The 21,248-nt window shown below is 46.2% G+C and overlaps 1 protein-coding gene across 1 annotated transcript in view; it reads left to right on the forward strand.

Moving 5' to 3' along the window:
- Positions 1 to 13,585, forward strand: part of BAG2 (BAG cochaperone 2) — a 47,093-nt gene extending 33,508 nt beyond the window's left edge. The window contains exons 2-3 of the mRNA XM_082252164.1: positions 6,855 to 6,964; positions 13,177 to 13,585. Of these exons, the coding sequence (XP_082108290.1) occupies positions 6,855 to 6,964; positions 13,177 to 13,571 (505 nt within the window). The 3' untranslated portion in view covers positions 13,572 to 13,585. The remainder of the gene's footprint in view (positions 1 to 6,854; positions 6,965 to 13,176) is intronic.
- Positions 13,586 to 21,248: the final 7,663 nt, after the last annotated feature.

Genomic DNA, 21,248 nt, shown 5'->3' on the forward strand with positions numbered 1-21,248 from the left:
GGCGGGCAGTCCGTAAGTGGTTAAAAAAGAGAGAAGCCCCCTGACAGATCATTACCACTACTATTGTATAATAACAAATATTAATAAAAACAAAATAATACCTACAATCAGGCATATTTTTATTTGTAAATACTTTCTGCAATCAAAAAAGGAGGCGGTATCTGCCAACAAAGAAATCTAGATCTTTATACGGACCCCTTTCACACAGGCTTTCCGATCAGGTCCGCCTGTCAGTTTTTCAGGGTGACATCTCCGCTGACACTAGCTGCTCTCCGATCCAATCCTGTCCGTGACATCCAGATGGATGGACGGTTTGAAGGATCGGATCGGATAAAATCAGATAAAAACAGGCAGGCGGTCCATTATCATCCGATCTCCCATAGAAGAGAGCGGGGATCTGACAGGTCTGTCTCTGCAAAGTAAGCGGAGAGGGACCTGTCATCCGCCTGCCCAGCGGGGATCGGCAGATTGATCCCCGCTGAGTAAAACAGAGTCCGCGGGGCAGATAGCCTGTGTGAAAGGACCCTAAAGGAGTTCCATTTCTTACTGAAAATAGAAAGAAAGAGATACATCTGCTATACCATTGCCCCTTGTTTTTAAATATTAATAGAGCTGTGTATCCACGATTATTATGGTAATATTATGGTCATTTTTTTTAATGCATTATTTTCTTTTTTTTAACATTTTTTTACATATGCTCATCAGAGTAGTTCGGTGTCACTATAGTAACACTGTGGGGATGATGGTAATCAGGGATTTTTTCTTTTTTTTTTTTACACAACATATTGATCACTGTTACAATGATGGTCATTGTAACAGCAATGTTTTGAACTGCCAAGAATGGGTTACATTTATAACAGCTGTGATTACTATGATCTGTGATTGGCTACAGAAAAATCACATGGTACAGAGTGCGGTGATCGGCCCAAGTGCCATGTGATAGCTGTGGGCCAGTCACTACAAAATTAATTCGTAACAGCTTTGTTGACATTGTAATCATGTGATTGCATAGCAATTACAACCAGGATCCAGAGTTCACTGTGTCCACCTAACTTGTTACAGGCTGGACGAAGCTCATGTACACATTTACATGTATGCATGTACATGCACACAGGACATTTGTTTTAACTCTCCTAGAAGCCAACAGCGTTTTTTCAGAAGGAAGGGGGAGAGGAGAGGAAGGAGGAAGGGGGAGAGGAGGAGGGGAGAGGAGGAGGAGGAGAGAGGAGGAGGAGAGAGGAGGAGGAGAGAGGAGGAGCAGAGGGGAAAGGAGGGGGGAGAGGAGGGGGGGAGTAGAGGGGGAGGTGAGGGGAAGGAGAAGAGAGGAAAGCAGGGGGGGAGGGGGAGAAGAAGGAGAGGAGGGGGGAGGAGGAGGATGGGAATGATATCACACATTTGAGGAGTCTGAGGTCAGATAAGTCTAACATTATACAGTCAGTTATAGAATGTCACGGTGTTCTTCACTCTCCACTGGGGCTCTGCTCTTCTGCCTCCAATGATTCTGTCTCTCAGGCAAAAACCCTGCCTCGATGGTGTCTCCAGTCCAGAATCCTTCAGCTGTTACCACACCACCAGTCACCGACCCCGAGCGCTCTCTACTGATGATCGGATTGTCACGTGGCTCTGCTCTGACACTGGACAAAGGGGAGGGGAGAAAGGCAGAGAAGAGCTGGCTGGCTGTACTGGTCTCAGTGGGATGGCATGGATCATGGGAGGGATGATCACTGTGACCTGTCTGTCACTGATCATAGAGCCACGGGCCGTCTCTGTTCTGTCAGGAGACTTTAACCACTTGCCGACCTCCCCACGCAGATTTACGGCAGCAGGGCGGCTCGGCTGCACATAATCACGTAGATCTACATGATTATGTAGATGCGGTCTAGACACAGCGGGAGGAGCGTCGGCGATTGCCGCTGGCCTCCCACAATCTTCGGGGAAACTGACAGAAGACCTGCCGGCTTATGTAAACAAATCAGGCGGATCTTCTGTCACACAGACAGAGAGAGATCATGAGTTTCAGCTAAGCTGAAACCCCAATCTCTCTGCCCCAATCTCTCTGTGACTGTCACAGAGCCACCCCCCCCCCCCACAGTCAGTAAGCACAAACAGGCATACATTTAACCCCTTGATCACCCCCAGTGTTAGCCCCTTCCCTACCAGTGTCATTTATACAGTAACAGTAAATATTATTTAGAACTGATTACTGTATTAATGTCACTGGTCCTCAAAAAGTGTAAAAAATGTCAGTTAGGAGTCCGATCTGTCCGCCGCAAAGTCGCAGTCCCACTAAAAATCGCTGATCGCCGCCATTACTAATAATAACAAAAAAATAAATAAAAAGTCAAAAAATCTATCTCATAGTTTGTAAACACTATAACTTTTGCGCAAACCATTTAAAAATACGCTTCTTTGGATTTTTTTTTACCAAAAATATGTAGCAGAATACAATTTGGCCTAAACTGATAAAAAAAATAGATTTTTTTAATTTTTATATTGGGAATGTTTTATAGCAGAAAGTAAAAAATATTGGTGTTTTTTTTTCAAAATTGACGCTCTTTTTTTGTTTATAGCACAAAATTTAAAAACCGCAGAGGTGATCAAATACTACCAAAAGAAAGCTCTATTTGTGGGAAAGAAAGGACATCAATTGTATTTGGGTACAGCGTCGCACGACTGAGCAATTTTTCATTAAAGTAACGCAGTGCCGAATCAGAAATAATGGCCTGGTCATTAAGGGGGTAAAACCTTCCAGAGCTGAAGTAGTTAAGAAGACCTTGGTTCGGGTCTTCAGTACTGCCACTTGGCTGGCGCCTATACTCAGTGATCGGTCCAGAGCGGCTGCACAGGCTGTGGCAGGAGACGGAGAGGGAGAGTAGGGAAACCAGTAGCCGGTGTCCTAGGTGGCTTTCTAATTTGCCTAGTGGTAGCACCATCCCTGCTTCCAGCCCCACAACTGCCCATGGTGCACGGGCTAATACCAGACTGTCCACTTGTGGCTTAAAGAGGAAGTAAACCCTCCTCTGACACTTTTACCTATAGGTAAGCCTATGATAAGGCTTACCTATAGGTACTGTAAATATCTCCTAAACATGCACCGTTTAGGAGATATTTACCTTACATGCAGCCAGTGACGTCACTGGCGCATGCGCTCTGAAGGAACGGCCGCTGGTGCCGTGACTGTCGGCTCCCGCGCGCGTGCGCGGGAGTGACGTCACCACGGCTCCGGCCAATCAGATGGCCGGATGCCGTGATCCCGGAAGACGGGCGACTGGACATACAGGTGAGCGGGCAGCACGGCGGGGGCTCGTTTTAAGGTAAGTATTTCATAATGAGCTAGTATGCGATGCATACTAGCTCATTATGTGTTTCTCTTACAGGTTTAAAAAAAAAAAGTAATATGGGTTTACAACCTCTTTAATGTGCACTGTTTCAAGTGGATAATGGGGTTGATTTACTAATGGCAAATAGACTGTGCAGTTGCTCCAGAGCTTAGTAAATGAGATAAGTCTTCGCTTTGCAAAGAATAACCAATCAAGAGGAAGGAAAATTGAAAAAAAAAATGCATTTTTGCTTGCACCTGATTGAATGATGAAAGTCAGCATAGCTTCTGCTCATTTAATAAGCTCTGAAGCAACTGCTCTTGTAGTGTGCAACAGCTATGTGGCTTTCACCTGCAAATATAATGATCCACACACAAATACAGTCATGTGAAAAGTTTCGTACACCCCTCAAAATTGTTGACCCCTTTCCTTTGCCTTTGGCTTCAGAAGCTGATGTTCTTCCCTTTAGCAGAACCACCTACCAGTTGTTGACAAACTTCTCATTTATACCTGCCCAAGAAACACAACAAACAGAATGCTTGATTCCGATTTTCTAAGGGCTCTTTCACACGGTCCGCCTCCGTAGGCGGATCCCTGTTGCTCAGCGGGGATCGATCCGCGATCCCCGCTGAGCCGGCTGATGACAGCCTGGTCTCCGCTTGCAGAGCAGAGAGGGAGGTGTCTCAGCCCCCGCTGTCCTCTATGGGGGATCGGATGAGAGCGGACCGCCTGTCCGCTCTCATCAGATCCGATCCGCTCCGATTACTGAACGGATGGAAGAATAGGGTTTCCATCCGTCCACATTTCACGCACAGGATCGGATGCGGATGGCAGCGGGTGTCAGCGGAGGTGTCTCCGCTGACACCAGCTGCCCCATAGAGCTGCATGGAGGATCCGATCAGATCTGCCTAAAAAACTGACAGGCGGATCTGATCGGATCGGCCGTGTGAAAGAGCCCTAAGAGTCCCTGAGATTGTCATTGAGCACACTGGCTCTGGTTCAGCAACACTCCACAAATCGGGGACAGGAACAGGGAAAGAACCCAGAGATGAGAATCCACATACAATCCAATGAGAGCACCAAAGCATCCAAGGTTTTTAATGATAAAAAAAAGTGGTCCTAGACATCTTGGATTCTGTGAGGGGTGCTCCCTGAGGCCCACTGGTATGTGTGAGTGGCTTTAGTCAGAGCACCATGCTTCATTTTTTCTTAAAGCGGTAGTAAACAATGGCAGTTTAAATGTAGCACCCTCCTAGGTAGGTGCAAGGTAAAATCATTGTTTTTGCTCTGGCTTATCAGGGGAGCCTGATTGTTAGTTTTGCCTTTTGCATGTGTCCATGTGTGATTTATCTGGTCTGAGGGAGTGTCCCCACTCTATCCAATAGGTGAGCCTGTTGGACAGTGGAGGAAACCCTCCACTGTAGCTGTCCCAGTGGGTTGGCACAGAGAGTGGTGCATCCTGGGATTGGCTATAAAAGCCAAGGGCACATGTGACAGGGCATCTTTGGGCAGGAGGCCGGGTCTCGGGAGGAGGGTGGCGGCTGTCTCTCTTCCTGTCAGCGGATAGGGTGGTCACGGGCAGTCGGCCTAGTGGACCAAGTGTGTGATGCTGAGCCAGGAGGTCCAGGATACTGACGAGTGGAGCTGAAGGCAGAGCAAACCAGGGAAAAACAGTGCCCGTGAGTACCAGGAAGCTTGCCAGGGGTCTGCCCAGTAAAGGGACCACTCCAGTGGAGAGTCAGTGGACAAGGGCTAGCATGCATGGGAAGTGAGAAAGTGGGTGCCAGGTTAGGACCCTGAAGAGGAATTCATTCAGGAACATATCTGCTAATTCAGGAACATATCTTCTACTTCACTTCAGTGGCAAGGTGAAGCAGTGGCCTTGCCGCACACACTACAGTCAGTTGTCCTCGGAAATTCTGCATAGTTCAAGTTGGAGTATCCCACTCATCCCTTCTCCCATCCAAGTTCTAAAATAAAACACAAAAAAACAAATCCCCTGGACTGTTCATGGTCTGAGCCAAGTCATAAAGTGATACGTTTTACAGACTGTTACTATGGGTAACCCAGGAGAATCACACTCAGCAACTCCCTAGGGGGCAGTGCTACATTAAAAAAAAAAACACCTGTAGGGCAATTGCATAATGTGCTAGTATGAATCGCATTAGAACGAAGCCCTCCAGCAGCATGCTGTCACCACTGAAAGGGCTTCCATCTTCCCCAGTCTTTCTTCTGGGTTTACAGGCTCCGGCTGTATGATATTGCTCCGGCACGAAGGTCTAAAGCTCGGACACGGTATGCCGGATCTTCAGAGTGCATACGTAGGTGACGTCACTGGCTGCATCCAGGTTTAATATCTCCTAAATGCTGCATGGTGCATTTTGCCTACTGGTAAGCCTTATTATAGGCTTACCTGTAGGTAAAAATCACCAAGCAGACTTTACCACCGCTTTAATAGGGGACTTAAAGCAACCAAAGATCCAGCACCCATACCCCAGAAATATAAACTGGCCAATGGTTCTAGTTCTTTCCCACTTAAACATAAAATACATTTTTTTGCTATGCATAGAATTTTTATTTTTTTTTGTGAATATGTAAACATTTTTAATTCCTAAAGGAAACCTGTTATTAAAGAAATACAGTTGCTGTAAATGCACCTCATGTATCTCTAAAAATACTAGTTGCCTGCCTGTCTCTGGCTTTAATACTTTCCGGGTCACTGATCCAAAACAAACATGCAGCGGTATTAAACCCAAAACTAAAAAGGTAATATATTACAGCTTACCAATCATTAGATATGATTGCTGCATCCGTTTTATTTTCTTTTTTCCCTCTGATTTCACCTGGTGATCTGGCTAGTAACACACCCCCTGTATTACAGTTCCCCCACTCTAGATGAATGGGCACAGGGAGCACCTTTGAACAGCAGAATTGTCAGCCTGGAGGGAGGGGAGTGTTAGATGTACTAGCAGATTTAAATACACTAACAAATTGAAGCCAGACTCCAGCTAATACTTTATAAGCAGTTACAGCAAACATTTTTTATTATCCTTTTGGGATAAAGATCTTACATTAAAAAAATAAAAGCTGATCATTGTAAACACTCCTGATATTGTTATTTAGTTTGTCTCATTTCTGTAACTGATACATTCTGCTTGATAGCTTGCTGTTTTGAAAAACAACAGACTTACTGGCTGGATCACCAGATGAAAATAGAAGAAAGATAGAAATCTACGAAATAATAAGCTGCTTTTTTTGGGGTTTAATACTCCTTTAAGTCATAGGGAAGATGTGGATGCTTGTTCCAAAACAGAGACTCAAAGTATAAAATCTATCGTTTTAGCTTGACAGCCAGGCAATTGGTATATTTATAAGAAGAGGTCAGCAATGGCAGTCTGCAAATCTTCTCATTCCTCTTCAACAAGTGGCTCTGTGCAGTTTCTGTACCAATAAGCCATGTGTCATAGACATATAAAAATAGAACAAATGATGAAGCCTTTTATTTTAAAATGCTTGAACTTTTTCCCTCCCTAGAGTCCAAACCCTGCGTGATTCAGCATCAGCCCTTGAGCTGGAGAAAGAATCTCTCATAGAAATCATCCACAGTATTCAGAACAGTCAGGATATGAGGAACATCAGTGATGGTAAGTTGTTCTCTTTATTTCACAGCAAAAACAAATGCAAAACAATTGGCCATAGATGGAGGAAAACCTGTGAGTACAGAAACATAGGAGCTGACATTGGTGACTTGTTTGTATTTTGAGGGCCCGTGGCTCTGCTGAGGTACTCTCCTTTATGTGTATGTAGCGCCCGACCCCCCCCCCCCAAACTCCAGAAGCCTGATGGGGACCCCCAGAGACAGGGAGGGCCGACATTCCTCCTCAGGGTGCAGGTTACTAGGCATGGTGGGTGGTGTACAAGGTAGAAAGATGGGCACCAGTCACTTTTATGCTTGAACAAAGAGGTTTATTTCTCACAACAGGAAAAATGTGGGAGAGAGGAGTAGGGCACAGGACACCCTTAGTCAAAAACAGGAGCAGACTTGCAGATCGGCAGACTCCTTTGACGAAAAGGTAGACAGCAGTACATAAAAAGAGCCTCTAAGCTGGAACCAGCAATCTGTATATTAGCTGTCTCACATAGCAACAATATTCAGCTCAAGGAAGGTGCAGGAACTCCGTGGATGATTCCATCTTGGCGCTTTCCCCGGCTCTCCATGGATTCCCCATCCATGGCAGTGTAACCTCTGGTACTTCATCTCAGGTCTCCATCCTTTCCTTCACACAACTTCGTTCACACTTCCAGGTAGTAAGCTAGCTCTCCCCTGCAAAGTCTGAGCACATGGCTATGCCTCAGGCTTCAGGCCTACCCAGCAGCAACTGTTCCTCACACACCCACCAGGCCGTAGCCTGGGTGGAAATGCAAAGATCACCTGACTTCCTCCAAATAAATAACTTCTCCCAGCCTGCTTAGCGACCAGTATGATTGGCTGAGAAAAGTATACATATTCATAATCTAGACTCATAATTCATGTGTGTAATTCATCACACTAATGTCAAAGGTAACAGTACCACCTATTGACAAAAGGGAGAAACCACAGCTAAACCAGGCTTAGGAGGAAAATCCAATGATCACAAAGACTACAAATTAGCCAGGCTAGCTACCACCCAGCACAGCTAAATTTATTATTTACCCTGTTTAGGACAAGGGTGCTACATTTATGTAAGCTGCAGAGAGTTTTACAGGTTCAGGGTGTCTGGTGAAACCCTGGTCTGGAAGACTTATGGATGGGGCATGTGACATGTCCACTGGTTCCTGCCTGTGTGTCCGTACTGAGTCTGTACAGACTTCCTTTAGGCTGTCTTACTGTGCATGAGTGGACCTTCTTGGTTTTCCTACCATCTCTTCAGCCACACCACAATCCCCCAGAACATTTTCTTGGGCTCCCTTCTGTTTTATAAAGACAAGGTCACTCCTGGCAATAACTCTCCCGCTCCTGCAGAGTTCTGTGAGTACCCCTTGTAGGAAATCCATCACTTGCATACTTATTATGGCATATAATAGGCGCAAGAGTAGCGCTCCTGCAGGCCTTGCCAACTTGCAAACCACCATCAGTTATGGCGGGCTTGTAGTGTACCTCCTAAAGGACTTACCATGGATAGCATGGACCACTGTCTCCTGCAACACTTCTCAGAATCCTCTTTATCTCCTTTAGGAGTGATTCCCTCCTCTGTATTATCCAGCAAGGAAATCTCTGCTATTATGTATTAATTAATGGGGAATATTGCAGCCATGTTAGCTGACTCAGAATGCAGGTCCACCTCAAATTTCCCTATAACTGCAGTTGCTTCTGCACAGTCAGCTGATGATATAGAGGAACATACCCTTTCCTTGTTTGAATATGAGGAGTCTCAACCTGCTCATATAACTCCAAAATTAGTTTTGGTCTTTATTAAAGCAGTGCACATGTACCTAGGTCTGGAACAAACTTTGCCAGCTATAGCTAAGGTTACAAATCTGTGTTTTTTTTAAAATCCAGCAGCACGTTACAATCTTTCCTGTATGCTCATTATTGTTACCTTTTAATGTAGTGACTGACCTAATCCATAAAAAAAATGTTTTACTCCTCCCAAGCACTTTGCCCAGCAAAATCCTGTTGTGGAGGGGTTTACTAAAATGTGTGCCATCCCCATAGAGAATCTGCCCATTTCATGTCTTAACAAGATTTTGAATTTCCCTCTAGAGGATATTCTGGTGTTTAAAGATCCTGTGGATAAAAGGCTAAGAGCTCTTTTCCAAGGCCTTATATTTCCTTGCAGGCCCTTCCCTGCAATCTGCCAATGCTGTCATGTCAATCTATCAGGTCTTAGGTGTCCGGTCCAAGGATATATCTTGAGACCCTGGATCAGTCCTTATGAATCCCCCTGTCCACTAACAGCTAGAGCTCATGCTGGTGGCCCAACTCTACTGTGGATGTTACAGAGGGAAAGAGTACCCTAATGCCCCAGCAATAGAGGTCTGGGAGAGAAGAATTACATTTGCTTCTCCCAGGCTTCCAAGTCTCAGGCATGTGGACCTCCTGGCCTCCAGGTTCAACAACAAGCTGAGTGAGTTTGCCTCCAGGCAGGGCCATCTTACTGAATGGGCACGCTGGGCTGTTGCCCAGGGGCCCCACCTGCCCAGCGGCCCACCCCCAGCCAAGCATTAGTCCTGATTCCTGTGTGCATCCCGCCGCCCAACTTAGCAGGTGGCAAGCGCCTGTCGGCCATGCGCTGCTGTCAGGCTACTTGGGCCATGGAGGGGGAGCCCACAACTGCAGGAATGCCTGTCCGCCTCCACGGAAACAGGCACACACAGGACAGTTGAGTCCGACTCCCATCCGTGTCTGTGTTCACAGGACCCAGCCGCCAAACTTGGAAGCTGTCATTAGCCTGGCACTGCTGTAGCAATAAATATAGCCTTATCCATAATTTGCATTTTTTCTCATGGGTGATTGTGTAGGCAGGGCCCCAGTGCACTGCATTGCCCCGGGGCCCTTTAATGCTCTTAAGATGGCACTGCCTCCAGGTCCAGGGATCCTCTAGACTTAACTGCTCTAGTGACTTCATTGGTTCAGTTCAGACCTGATATATGTCTTTCCTCTTTTGAAACAGCCTCCTCTGCTGCTTTGCAGGATCAAGACTGAGGGCAGTCTATTGATTCTCTTTGCTTGGAATAGGCCCAGGCAGATGAGGTATTGAGACCTAGTCATACTCCTAACAGACTCTCCCATGGACCCTTCCAGATCATTTGGATCTTCTGTCCCAAGGACTTGTTTTTCAACCTTTTTCTTGGCTGCTAGCTTCAAAAGCCTGGCTGTTGAAGCCCAAGTCCTAAGATTTCCCTCTTGCAGTTTCCTAGTTCTTGAACAGGAAGGAAGCTAGGAAATCAACTTCTCGTAAAGTCTACCATTGCACTTATAAAGCATATTTCTCACAGCTTCTCATAATATATGGGACATATTCTGCCTTTTCTCCATTTTGGTCAGGATCATTATTTGGCCTTTAGTAAAGTTAAAGCTCAAATCTTGGACCTAGTGATTCTTTTTTAAAAGTCTATTTGCCTTTCTGTCCTTGGTGAAAGCCTTTGCTTAGCCTTGGCAGTTAATCACTCTAGCTTACAGCTTTAAAGGAGAAGTATGGCCAAAGCTAGTTCGTTCTGCACTCCTGTGACCCTTTTTCAGCTAACGGCGGGCTAAAGTCCGCTGTCGGTTGACATAATTTAGCTGGTCCAGGCGCTGGATCTCCACCAAGAAACCTGGACCAGCAGCTGGATCAGCCTCTCAATAATCCACTGGGAGACTGAGCCAGCCCCTTCTGCCCCCTGCTCAGCCCAGGGCTCCAGTGAGCAATGGAGGAGAGGGGCAGAGCAGAGAGCCGGTGACTGACAGTGACAGCTCTCTGCTCAGATCGGAGGGTAGAACTGAGCAATCAGCAGGGGTGAGTATGCTTTTTTTTTTTTTTTTTTTAACCCAAACATCTCTTTTGAGGACAAAGTTCCACCTTTCCCTTTCAAAACATACTCCACTAAATGAGTAAATGCTTCATGGACTTTTCACCATCAAGTGTTTGTTTCTCAGATTTGCAGGACTGCCACCTGTTCAAATGTTTGTCAGGTCTTACCAGGTTGATGTTTAGGCCTCATTCAATGGCAGATTCAGTCGTAAGGTTCTTCAGAAGGCTCTGTGAGCTCTATTGAACCCCTTTTCCTAACTTGTTGTTCACGTAGGCCTGTTGGCATTTGTTTGTTGTATTTCCCACCACTCAGTTGGACTGCTTTTGGACACTACTATGCAGGGCTTTTTTTTCTCAGAGAAATGGTGCAAGACCCCCCCCCCCCTCCTTAGGTCACACTTGTCTCCACCCCCTACCCATGTCCTAGAACCATTCCTTGTCTCCACCCCTACACACCTTATAGGGCTGCCCACTTTAGAGAACAGGGTACCATGTATTCATTTTGGTGGGATTTACAAGTAATGTGCATAGAATTTGAAAAGGGTAGTTAGGAGCTCATGCAAACAGGTGCTCTAAACCATACAGCAAAAGTGTATTTGGTTGCCAGCAAGTCACAGATACAGCGAGCTGCCAGCATCCTATAGAAAGTAATGCCAGGCTGGAATACACAGAAGCTGTATACATATTTACAAGCATCCCAGTGATATTTACATACAGGGACAGATGGGAACAGGGTGTATGCCAATAATGCAGACTGTGTTCAGGACGTTCCACCCTGTAAACTTACATGGGGATGTGTGTCAATATATGCATGCTGCTACTGTGTATTTAGGCTTGCCATTTATTTTTACTGGCAGCTAGCTGTACACAAGACATGCGACTTTACACTGTACAGTAGGGATGAGCTCATGCATGTTCAGAAATCAGTCTGAACCCACCTGAGTTCTCCCGCCAGTAAGCTGTCACTGTGAACTGCCATTCGTAGGTGACCTGTTGCATCGGATGAACTGAAGTGTGGAAAGAACGGAAGTTCCTTTTCCTCTTCTGTGACGTCAGAAACCGGAAGTGATGAGGATTTAGTCATTTTTGGTTTTAATTTGTTTGTTTCTAAGCCAGTAACAACTTGTAAAGCAGCCAATCAAACTGGTCTAAAAGATCTTAGTTCTCTCCATAAAGAGGACCTGTCACAACCCATGCTTTTACAAGGGAAGTTGTTCCTCCCTTGTTAAAGCAATAAAGTTCAATCAAAAAACCAAAAATTAAAGCGACAGTGCAAAAAATACTTTTAAATAATAAAATAAAAAGGAAAAAAATAAATAAAAGCGCTGTTTTCTCCTGTGGAAATGTGAACATTCATGAAGGTCCCACACACATATGTAAATGATGATTGCACCACACATATGAGGTATTGTCACAAACGTCAGAGTGAGAGCAATAATTCTAGCACCAGACCTCCTGTGTAACTCCAAACTGGTAACCTGTTAAGTTTTTTAAAAATTTGCCTATGGAGATTTTTTTAGGTACTGTAGTTTATTGTTGTTCCAAGGGTGTACGCAAATATAAAGCATGACATGCTGGATATCTATTTACTTTGCATGACATCATCTTTTATATTTTACCATTTGTTGTACCTATTGTGTATTACATTGTGTTCGTGTGCTTTAAAATTCATTAACGTGTATTTTTCCTTAAAGTTAGCGTTTGATAAATCGCTGCGCAAATATTGCGCAGCGATTGTGCTATGTAAAAAATTGTAAACTATCCTGCACGGACTTTGCTTTCAGAAAATATATATTGTTTGAGGGTTGTAAGTAAATTTCAAGCAAAAAAATGCAGATTTTACATGTATGTGAAAAATGTCAGAATTGGCTGGGTATTGAAGTGGGTAATGTATGATTAAGAAGATTGATTTTTTGACTTACTGTCAAATCCTTTTCTTTGAGTAGATTAATTAAGAGACACGGGTCCTTCCCCTCTGTTCCTTTGATCCACTCATACTATTGCTTTTCTACAAAACTGGAGCATGATGGGAGGGGTCATACTAAGCTGCCCTTACACCTTTGTTTGCCAGTGTCCACACTCCTAAAGTCCAAACTCCAGTAGCATAACCCTATGTACCTGAATTGCTTATCCTGTGTCCTTAAAATTAAATTTCACAGTAAGTCAAAAATCTTATTTTTTTTTTAAAATATGCATTTTTAAGAACAGTCGTAAATTATGGAAAGTTAGCAATACTGATGGAAGCTCATTGAAATGTGTTGGCTTGAGATTAACTTTGATGATATTTTTGGAGAATACATTGTTGGAATAAAGGCATTTTATTTGCACTGAGATTTTCATTTATTGTTGGTTTCACTGTATAGGAGAAAGAGAAGAACTAACTTTAACAGCAGAGAGGCTGATGGGTCGTACAGTGACTGTAGAGGTCTGTGTTGAAACCATCAGAAACCCCCAGCAAGCTTCATCCCTGGAAAAAGCCACCAATATGATTGATGACATTCTGAAGAAAGTCATGGATGACATGGAAAATGGCAAGAAACAGTTGGTATCTTTGTATGGAGCGTGTACCTCAGATGTTCCTTCAGCACCAGTAGATCAAAAATTCCAGTCCATCATTATTGGATGTGCACTCGAGGACCAAAAGAAAATTAAAAGAAGACTAGAGACCCTTATTAGGAACATTGACAGTTCTGAGAAGTCCATTACACTTCTGGAGTACCAGATGCAGAAATCAGCTATTCAGAAAAATAAAATCTAATGTACATTTGGCAACTTGTTTTTGTCCATGGTGCACACTATTGTAGATTTAGAACCAGGTTTACATGCATTTAAATGTTTTCCTGTAAGAAGCTCTGTGTGTTTTTTAAATTACACCTTACCAATGAAAAAGCCATTTTACTGATATAACTATTCAAAGATTTATTTGGGTGCTTATTTTTAGTTTTTATGTTTTTTTTTTCTTTTTTTGAAAAGGTGAAACAGATCAAGTGTATCTTATCAGTTTTGCTATATTGGAAAACTGCCTGTGGTTTAACATGTTTCAGAACATGTGCTTCATTAATTAGGTGGAATAAGGAGGAAACATGAAAATAATAGGACAGTTATACAATATATATGCATATTTATTGTATGGATAAACTCTGGCCTTAAAACAATTACCCAATCAGTAAATAAGTTGCCATATATATAGCTAACATATGCTGGAGCACTGCCTGAATCAGCAACACTGATATAATGCTATGCCTGTTTCATCCTTGTCAGTTGTGCATCTAGAGTGGGAAGCAATACACCAATAGTCTTTAACACAAGGACATTTAACGCGCATGTCAGGTCAAAATAATGTGTCAAAATAGTAATAATGCAGTACATAAACATTTCACCAATGTTTTAACCTTGATAGCATGTGCAAATACAGAAAAATATCTGCTAATGTGCAGTAGTGTAGTGTTTTTCTGAACTAAAATAGCAGGGAATGGTGTCAGCCCTGCCCCCTTTTTTTTTTTTTGCTAAGCTAATAATTCCTCCTCACTTTCACTCTTCTCCCTCCTCACTTTCACTCTTCTCCACATGATAAGTAAGGAGTGTTCTGTAGTCCATAAAAGTAACTTGGAGGGCTGCTTAAGATAACACAGAAAGTGTGCAAAGGACACAATACAGTTCAGAATCTGACACTATCAACAGGTATTTTTGTACTTATTGAGCAAATATGGTAATATACATAAAATGGTATATTTAACATACCAAAAGGGATCAAGTAAGAGAAGTTTACGGTTAGGGTTTGCATACACTTTAATAAGATCATGGCAGTATTTTTTTGGCCGTACATTAGGCAATTTTATTTACTTAAACCATAGGTGGAAGCAAAGAAAATCACTTGATTCCCCCATCAACACATTTAAGGTTGATGGAGGAATCCCTCCCACTGCGCTATTGTATTCTGACAGGGGGAGGTTTCCCGCTGTCAGAATACAATGATTACTGCTTCCGGTTATAGTTGGCGGCAGTGGTTGCACGAAAACAAAACCTGACAGGCTGGTTGTACTGAAGTCAATTGATAGATTGACTTCAGTACAACCATTGAAAACAAAACTTTACCTTAACTTTTTCCTTTTTGTATATACTTCAGTACAACCAGCCTGCTGAACTGGCCAAATTTCAGTCCAGCTTATTCCTTAAGCCCTTTATACACTGAAAAGAGTTTGCGAGGGAAATTCTTCATTGCAGAAGAGACAACATGAGACATGTGTCAAGATGCATGTTAATGCATTTTGACAATTGTCAGCATGCAAAGATGTGGAAGATCTTTTTTTTTTTTTTTTTTTTGTATACAAACTTTTATTGAAAGAAAACAGAAGATGGTGGTACAAAGAGAATTGGTACATTAATATGACAAATAATGGTATCGCGTAGAGTAAATAGAAATATAACCATGTTATCCTAGCCATTAAAGTTCAATTTAAATTGAAGGTGGATAAATAATTTACCCATAACCCCCCCTTAGACAATAGCAGACCAGAGATCACTTATACAGACCCCCCTCACCACCCCTCTAATTGAAGAGGCTTTTTCCGTTCTCTCTTTTTTCCCCTTCTTTTTCTCAGTCCCCATCCTCTCCATTCCTCTTAATTATGCAGAGGGTATCTTTTTTCTCACTCACTGTACCCCTATGCAGGAGTAATATTGTCTCCCAAGGAGAACAACAAGATGATGCACATTGCTTTGTCATATTCAGCCTTAGTCTAATCAGTTGAGCGAATAACGTCACCCATCTTGCGACTTTGCACTTCACTGCAAAGAGTTGTGTACCTGTGGCTAGAACGAGGAGTGCCACAAGTACGTGTACAGTGGAGAGAATTTAATATTAAAAAAAAAGTAAGTTAAGACACGCAAGTTTTAAACATGCCAATGCTCTAATCCTGCCATTACTCCAATGGTAATTAGGATTTTAGCTTTGGATTTTATTTCTAATTAAACCAAGCAAAAGTATTCAGCCAATCCCTAGGGAGGGTACCTAGATGGTGAATGGGAGTGAGCATAAATACTCTTAGACCATTGGGTTATGCTCCTCCAGTCAGGAATAGGCACTAGGCAGGAAAAAGCTTTACCATGCCTATGGGGGCTCTCCCTGCAGGCATAACCCCACACATTCTGCTACAGCAGCCAGTTTCATTGCAAGCAGTGTTTTAGAAAGACAAAACAACCCCATTCATTCAGAAGCAGAGGGACGGGTGCTGCGTCTGTCGATGAACTTCAGAGAAAAGGATTTTACGGCAAGTACAAAAAAATGGATTTTTGACTTACCGTAAAATCCTTTTCTCTTAAGTTCATTGACAGATGCAGATTCCATATCTTGATATCCATAGGGTATACTGCCCCCTACAGGAGTAGGACACTAGGCAGAAAAAAAGTTTTGGCTACACCTATGGGCAGTCCCAGGGGGTATACCCTCTCTCTCCCTGCTATTGGATGTCAGTTATGTAACAAAGCAGTTTCAGAGAATCAAACCAACCCAACTCAAAATAGAGGGGCGTGTACTGCGTCTGTCAATGAGCTTAAGAGAAAAGGATTTTACGGTAAGTCAAAAATCCAGTTTTCTCTGTCGCTCATTGACAGACGCAGATTCCATATCTTGATATCCATAGGGACGTCCCAAAGCAGTGCCATAAATGAGGGGTGGGATAACAGGAAAAAAACCCAATCCAGAAGGCCAAACAGAGCCAACCAGAAGAACAGAGGACTCATCGAAACAAGAAGATGAGACCCACCTGAAAAAACAGAACCCCCGAGGTAGACCAAAGGTCTCCTCAAACAGCAGCCAGCAAAACCTTGCGGCCAAAGGAGGCATCCACCGATGCCAGCACATCAACCTTATAAAATTTAGTAAAGGTATGAAGAGACGACCAGGTAGCCGCCTTGCAAACCTGAAGCACCGACGCCTGATGGCGGAAAGCCCAGGAAGCGCTAAGAGCCCGAGTAGAGTGTGCCTTAACAGGGAACGGAGAACCTGACCCTTAAGAGAATAAGCCTGCACCACTGTCTGCCTGATCCATCTGGAGATAGTGGCAGCAGATGCAGGCAACCCTTTCCTAGGGCCATCCGTGATCACAAAAAGTGAATCAGACTTACGAAAGGAGTCAGTAGTAGCCAAGTACACCCTGATTGCCCGAACCACATCCAAGGAGTGCAACGCAAACTCCAGAGGATGACTGGGCTTAGGACACAGGGAAGGCAACACAATATCCTCATTCAAGTGGAAACCGGAAACCACCTTAGGAAGGAAGGATGGATTCGGACGAAGAACCACCTTATCCTTATGAACCACCAGATAGGGGGAACGACAGGACAACGCAGCCAGTTCCGACACCCTACGTGCAGAAGTGATAGCCACCAAAAAGGCCACCTTCTGGGATAAAGTAAGCAGGGGAATCTCCCTAATATTTTCAAAGGGAGGTTTCTGGAGAACCGACAACACCAAATTAAGGTCCCAGGGCGGTAAGGGCGAGCGCACCGGAGGAACCACGTGCCGCACCCCCTGGATGAAATTCCGCACCAGGGAATGAGTGGCCAGTGGCCTCTGGAAGAAGAGTGCCAAGGCTGAAACCTGACCCTTGATAGTGCTCAAGGCCAGCTTCTGCTCAACCCCCCGTTGCAGGAAGGCCAAGATCCAAGACACCGAGTAAGAGCGTGGAGGAACCCCGGAGGACTCACACCACGCGATATAAGACTTCCGTGTGCAATGATAGATCTTTCTGGAAGTCGTTTTCCTTGCTTTAATCAGAATAGGAATAACTGAAGCAGACAAACCCCTGTCCTTCAGCACCTGGCTCTCAACAGCCAAGCCGTCAAAGCCAGCGACCGTAAAGCAGGATGGAAGATCGGCCCCTGAGACAGCAGATCCTCCATGAGAGGAAGTCGCCAAGGAGCGTCCGCGACCAGCCTGACCAAGTCGGCATACCAAGCCCAACGAGGCCAGTCCTGAGCCACTAGAATGACTGGAATTTCTTCTGCCTCTATCCTGCGAAGATGTTTCGGCAGCAACTTGAGAGGAGCAAAGGCATACAGCAGCTGATACTGCCCCCACGGGGCAACCAGCGCGTCTGTGGCGTCCGCCAGAGGATCGTGGGAGCGGGCTACAAACCTCTGCACTTTCCTGTTAAGCCGAGACGTCAACAGATCCACATCCGGGTGCCCCAACGAAGCCACAACTGGTGAAACACCTCCGGATGAAGAGACCATTCCCCTTGATCCAAGGTCTGACGGCTGAGAAAATCCGCCTGCCAATTTTCCACGCCCGGAATGTGAACCGCGGAGAGAGCCGGAACAAAACGTTCCGCTCAACTAAGGATGCTGGCCACTTCCAAGGCCGCCAGAACACTCTTGGTGCCCCCCTGGTGATTGACATAAGCCACGGCCGTGGCATTGTCCGACTGAATCCGAACCGGGCAGCCCAGAAGACGCTCGGTCCAGTGAACCAGGCAAAGCCTGATCGCTCTCAGTTCCAACACATTTATCGGCAACCTGGATTCTTCCAGGGACCGGAGCCCCTGAGCAGCCTGGCGAGAACCCCTCCCCACCCGGACAGACTGGCATCCGTTGTGACAATCGTCCAATAGATCGGAAGAAATGACTTCCCGTGACTGAGCATCGGAGACCGAAGCCACCAAACCAGGGACTCCCTGGGCCGCTCGCTCAGCCGGATCCGATTGTCCAGGGAATCGGGATTCCGGTTCCATTTGAGAAGAATCTCCTTTTGGAGAGTCCTCATATGAAACTGAGCAAAAGGTACTGCCTCGAAAGATGCCACCATCAGTCCCAGAACCCTCATGCAGGTCCGAAGGGACGGCCAGTTGGCGGACAGTAACAGCTGAGTTGCCGACTGTATCTTCTGGAGTTTCTCCGGAGGGAGAAACACCTTGGCCAAGGACGCATCCAAAGTCAGGCCCAGATAGTCCAGCCTCCTGGAGGGAACCAGGGATGACTTCTGCAGGTTCACAAGCCACCCGAACTCTTCCAAAGAGGTCAGGGTGATCTCCAGGTTTGACAACAGAGCCTGCGGAGACTCCGCACGGAGGACGAGGTCGTCTAGGTAGCCCAGAACCGATATGCCCCGCTGCTGCAACAGCGCCAGAACTGGGGCCAAAACCTTTGTGAAGACCCGGGGAGCAGAGGCGAGACCAAAGGGTAACGCCACAAACTGATAATGGTCCTCTCCCACAGCAAAGCGCAGAAAACGTTGGTGTCCTGCGTAAATGGGAACGTGAAGATAGGCATCCTTGATGTCTATGGAGGCAAGAAAGTCCCCCTGATGCAGGGAGGCCACCACTGCGCTAATGAACTCCATCTTGAATTTTTGCACCCAGACAAAACAATTCCAGAATTGGACGCACCTTGCCCTCTTTCCTGGGTACTGTGAACAGATTTGAGTAAAAGCCCCGAAAACGTTCCCCATCGGGAACCGGAACTACCACTCCCTGTTGTAACAAGTCCTGCACTGCCCCCAACAGAGCCCTTAGGCGAACCAGGGACAGTCGCACATTGGAAGGGAAAAACCTCACCGGTGGAACTGATCGAAACTCGATCTTGTATCCCGACTGTATGACCTCGTGAACCCATTTGTCTTGAATCCTGGAGAGCCACGGGTCCGGGAACCGACGAAGATGCCCCCCACCCCTGACATGGGTGGGGGTGCGCCTTCAGGCCGAAGCGGACTTATCCTCAGGTCTGGAAGGGCTGGATTTTTGCTAACCAGACCAGGGTCTCTTGAAACCCCCCGAGGGGGCCTTGGAGGACTTACCCTTGTCACCCGCCCCGGAGGAACGAAAAAACTTCTTGTGGGCTGAAAAGGAAGGTCCCCGTCTGCGACAAGGTTCTTTACTCTTGGCAGCCTGTGGGAGAAAGGTGCTCTTGCCCCCAGTGAGACCTTTGATAATATCATCCAAGGTAGCACCAAACAGGCGATCCCCCTGAAAAGGGAGATCAGTCAAGGCTTTTTTGGAAGCCTGATTCGCCGACCAGCACTTCAACCATAGCATGCGCCGGAGGACCACCGCCGAGAACGACACACGTCCCAGCAGTGGAGCAGCATCCAGCGCGGCGTCACAAACAAACTGCAGCCCCTGCACCATCTGGTACAGCAACTCCGCCACGGCAGGGGGGAGGCTTCTCCCCTCCAGGTCACGGCGTAACAACTTGGCCCATTTCGTCAATGTTTGCAAAACCAGAGCAATGGTAAACACTGGTCTGAAGGCCGACCCCGTCAGGGAGAATATAGAGCGGGACACAGATTCCGCCCTACGATCAACCGGATCCCTAAAGGATGGGTAATCCTCTAACGGGATAACAGTAGCCTTATTGAGCCTGGAGACCGGCAGACCCACCGAAGGCGGCACCGTCCATTTCTTAAGGAGGGACTCTTCAAACGGGTAGCGCCTAGCAATCCGTTTGGGCATCCCAGGGGGTCGTTTCGGACGGACCCACTCCTTAATGATATCGTCAAAACATTTGGGAAAAGGAAAAACCTTCGCCACCCTGGAGGGCTTGCGAGTGCCAAAGGCAACTTCCGTATCAGTCGCATCCGCAGCTGCATCCTCCAGCTTTAGGGTCTCCTGGATAGACACAATCAGCGCGTCCACCAGCGCCTTGTCTTGCGCTACAGCGGAGGCAGAAAGGTCATCTTCACTATCAGAGGACACGAGACAGCAGCCCCAGAGGAAAGACCCGCGTCAGCAGCGACTGGCTCAGAATCAGAATCTGAGGCATCAGACGAGACAGGGGTAGGCGGGGGTCGCTTTTTAGCCCCCCGTCCCTGACAGGCCACCTCCACCCGGGACACAAATGACTCCAGGACCGCCGAAAGTGCATCAATGGTGAGCTGGGGACCGGAGGGCCCTGTGGCCACCTCGAGGGGATCAGGTGGGGACACATGTGCAGCAGGGTCCATGGTACACCAGGGGAACCCGTCAGAAAATTAGGACAAAACGAAAAAAAATTTTTTTTTAAATGTCTCCCAGCGCTACAGCGCCCCCCAGTGGCCAGGCAGCGTTCCAATAGACCCCCGCAGAGAGAGAAGAGAGACCCCCAAAAGGCTCACCACCCGATGCACCAGAAGTTCAAAGGACTGCTCTCAGCGCTGTCCGTATGGAAAGGAAGTCCTGTGGAGCGATGTTCCCGCATCTAGGGAGGGGCTCCACCCCCTCACACACCTCCAGGAACTCCCACTGCAGCCCAGCTCTGAAGCAAAACGAGCTGGGTGTACCAAGATGGCCGCCACCATGAATACACGAGGAGGCTACAGGAAAATGGTGGCCCCGCGCACCGCGGCGGGAAGGGGGGTCCCCCACCAACACCAACAGGCGATCGATCGGCAGGTAGGCCCTGGGGAGCCAGGGAAGAAGCCCCCCACACAACAGCCGTCTGCACCGTCAGGACCCCCCAT

This window comes from Pelophylax lessonae, assembly GCF_965119305.1.
Source record: "Pelophylax lessonae genome assembly, chromosome: 3".
NCBI classification, from domain to species: Eukaryota; Metazoa; Chordata; class Amphibia; order Anura; family Ranidae; genus Pelophylax; species Pelophylax lessonae.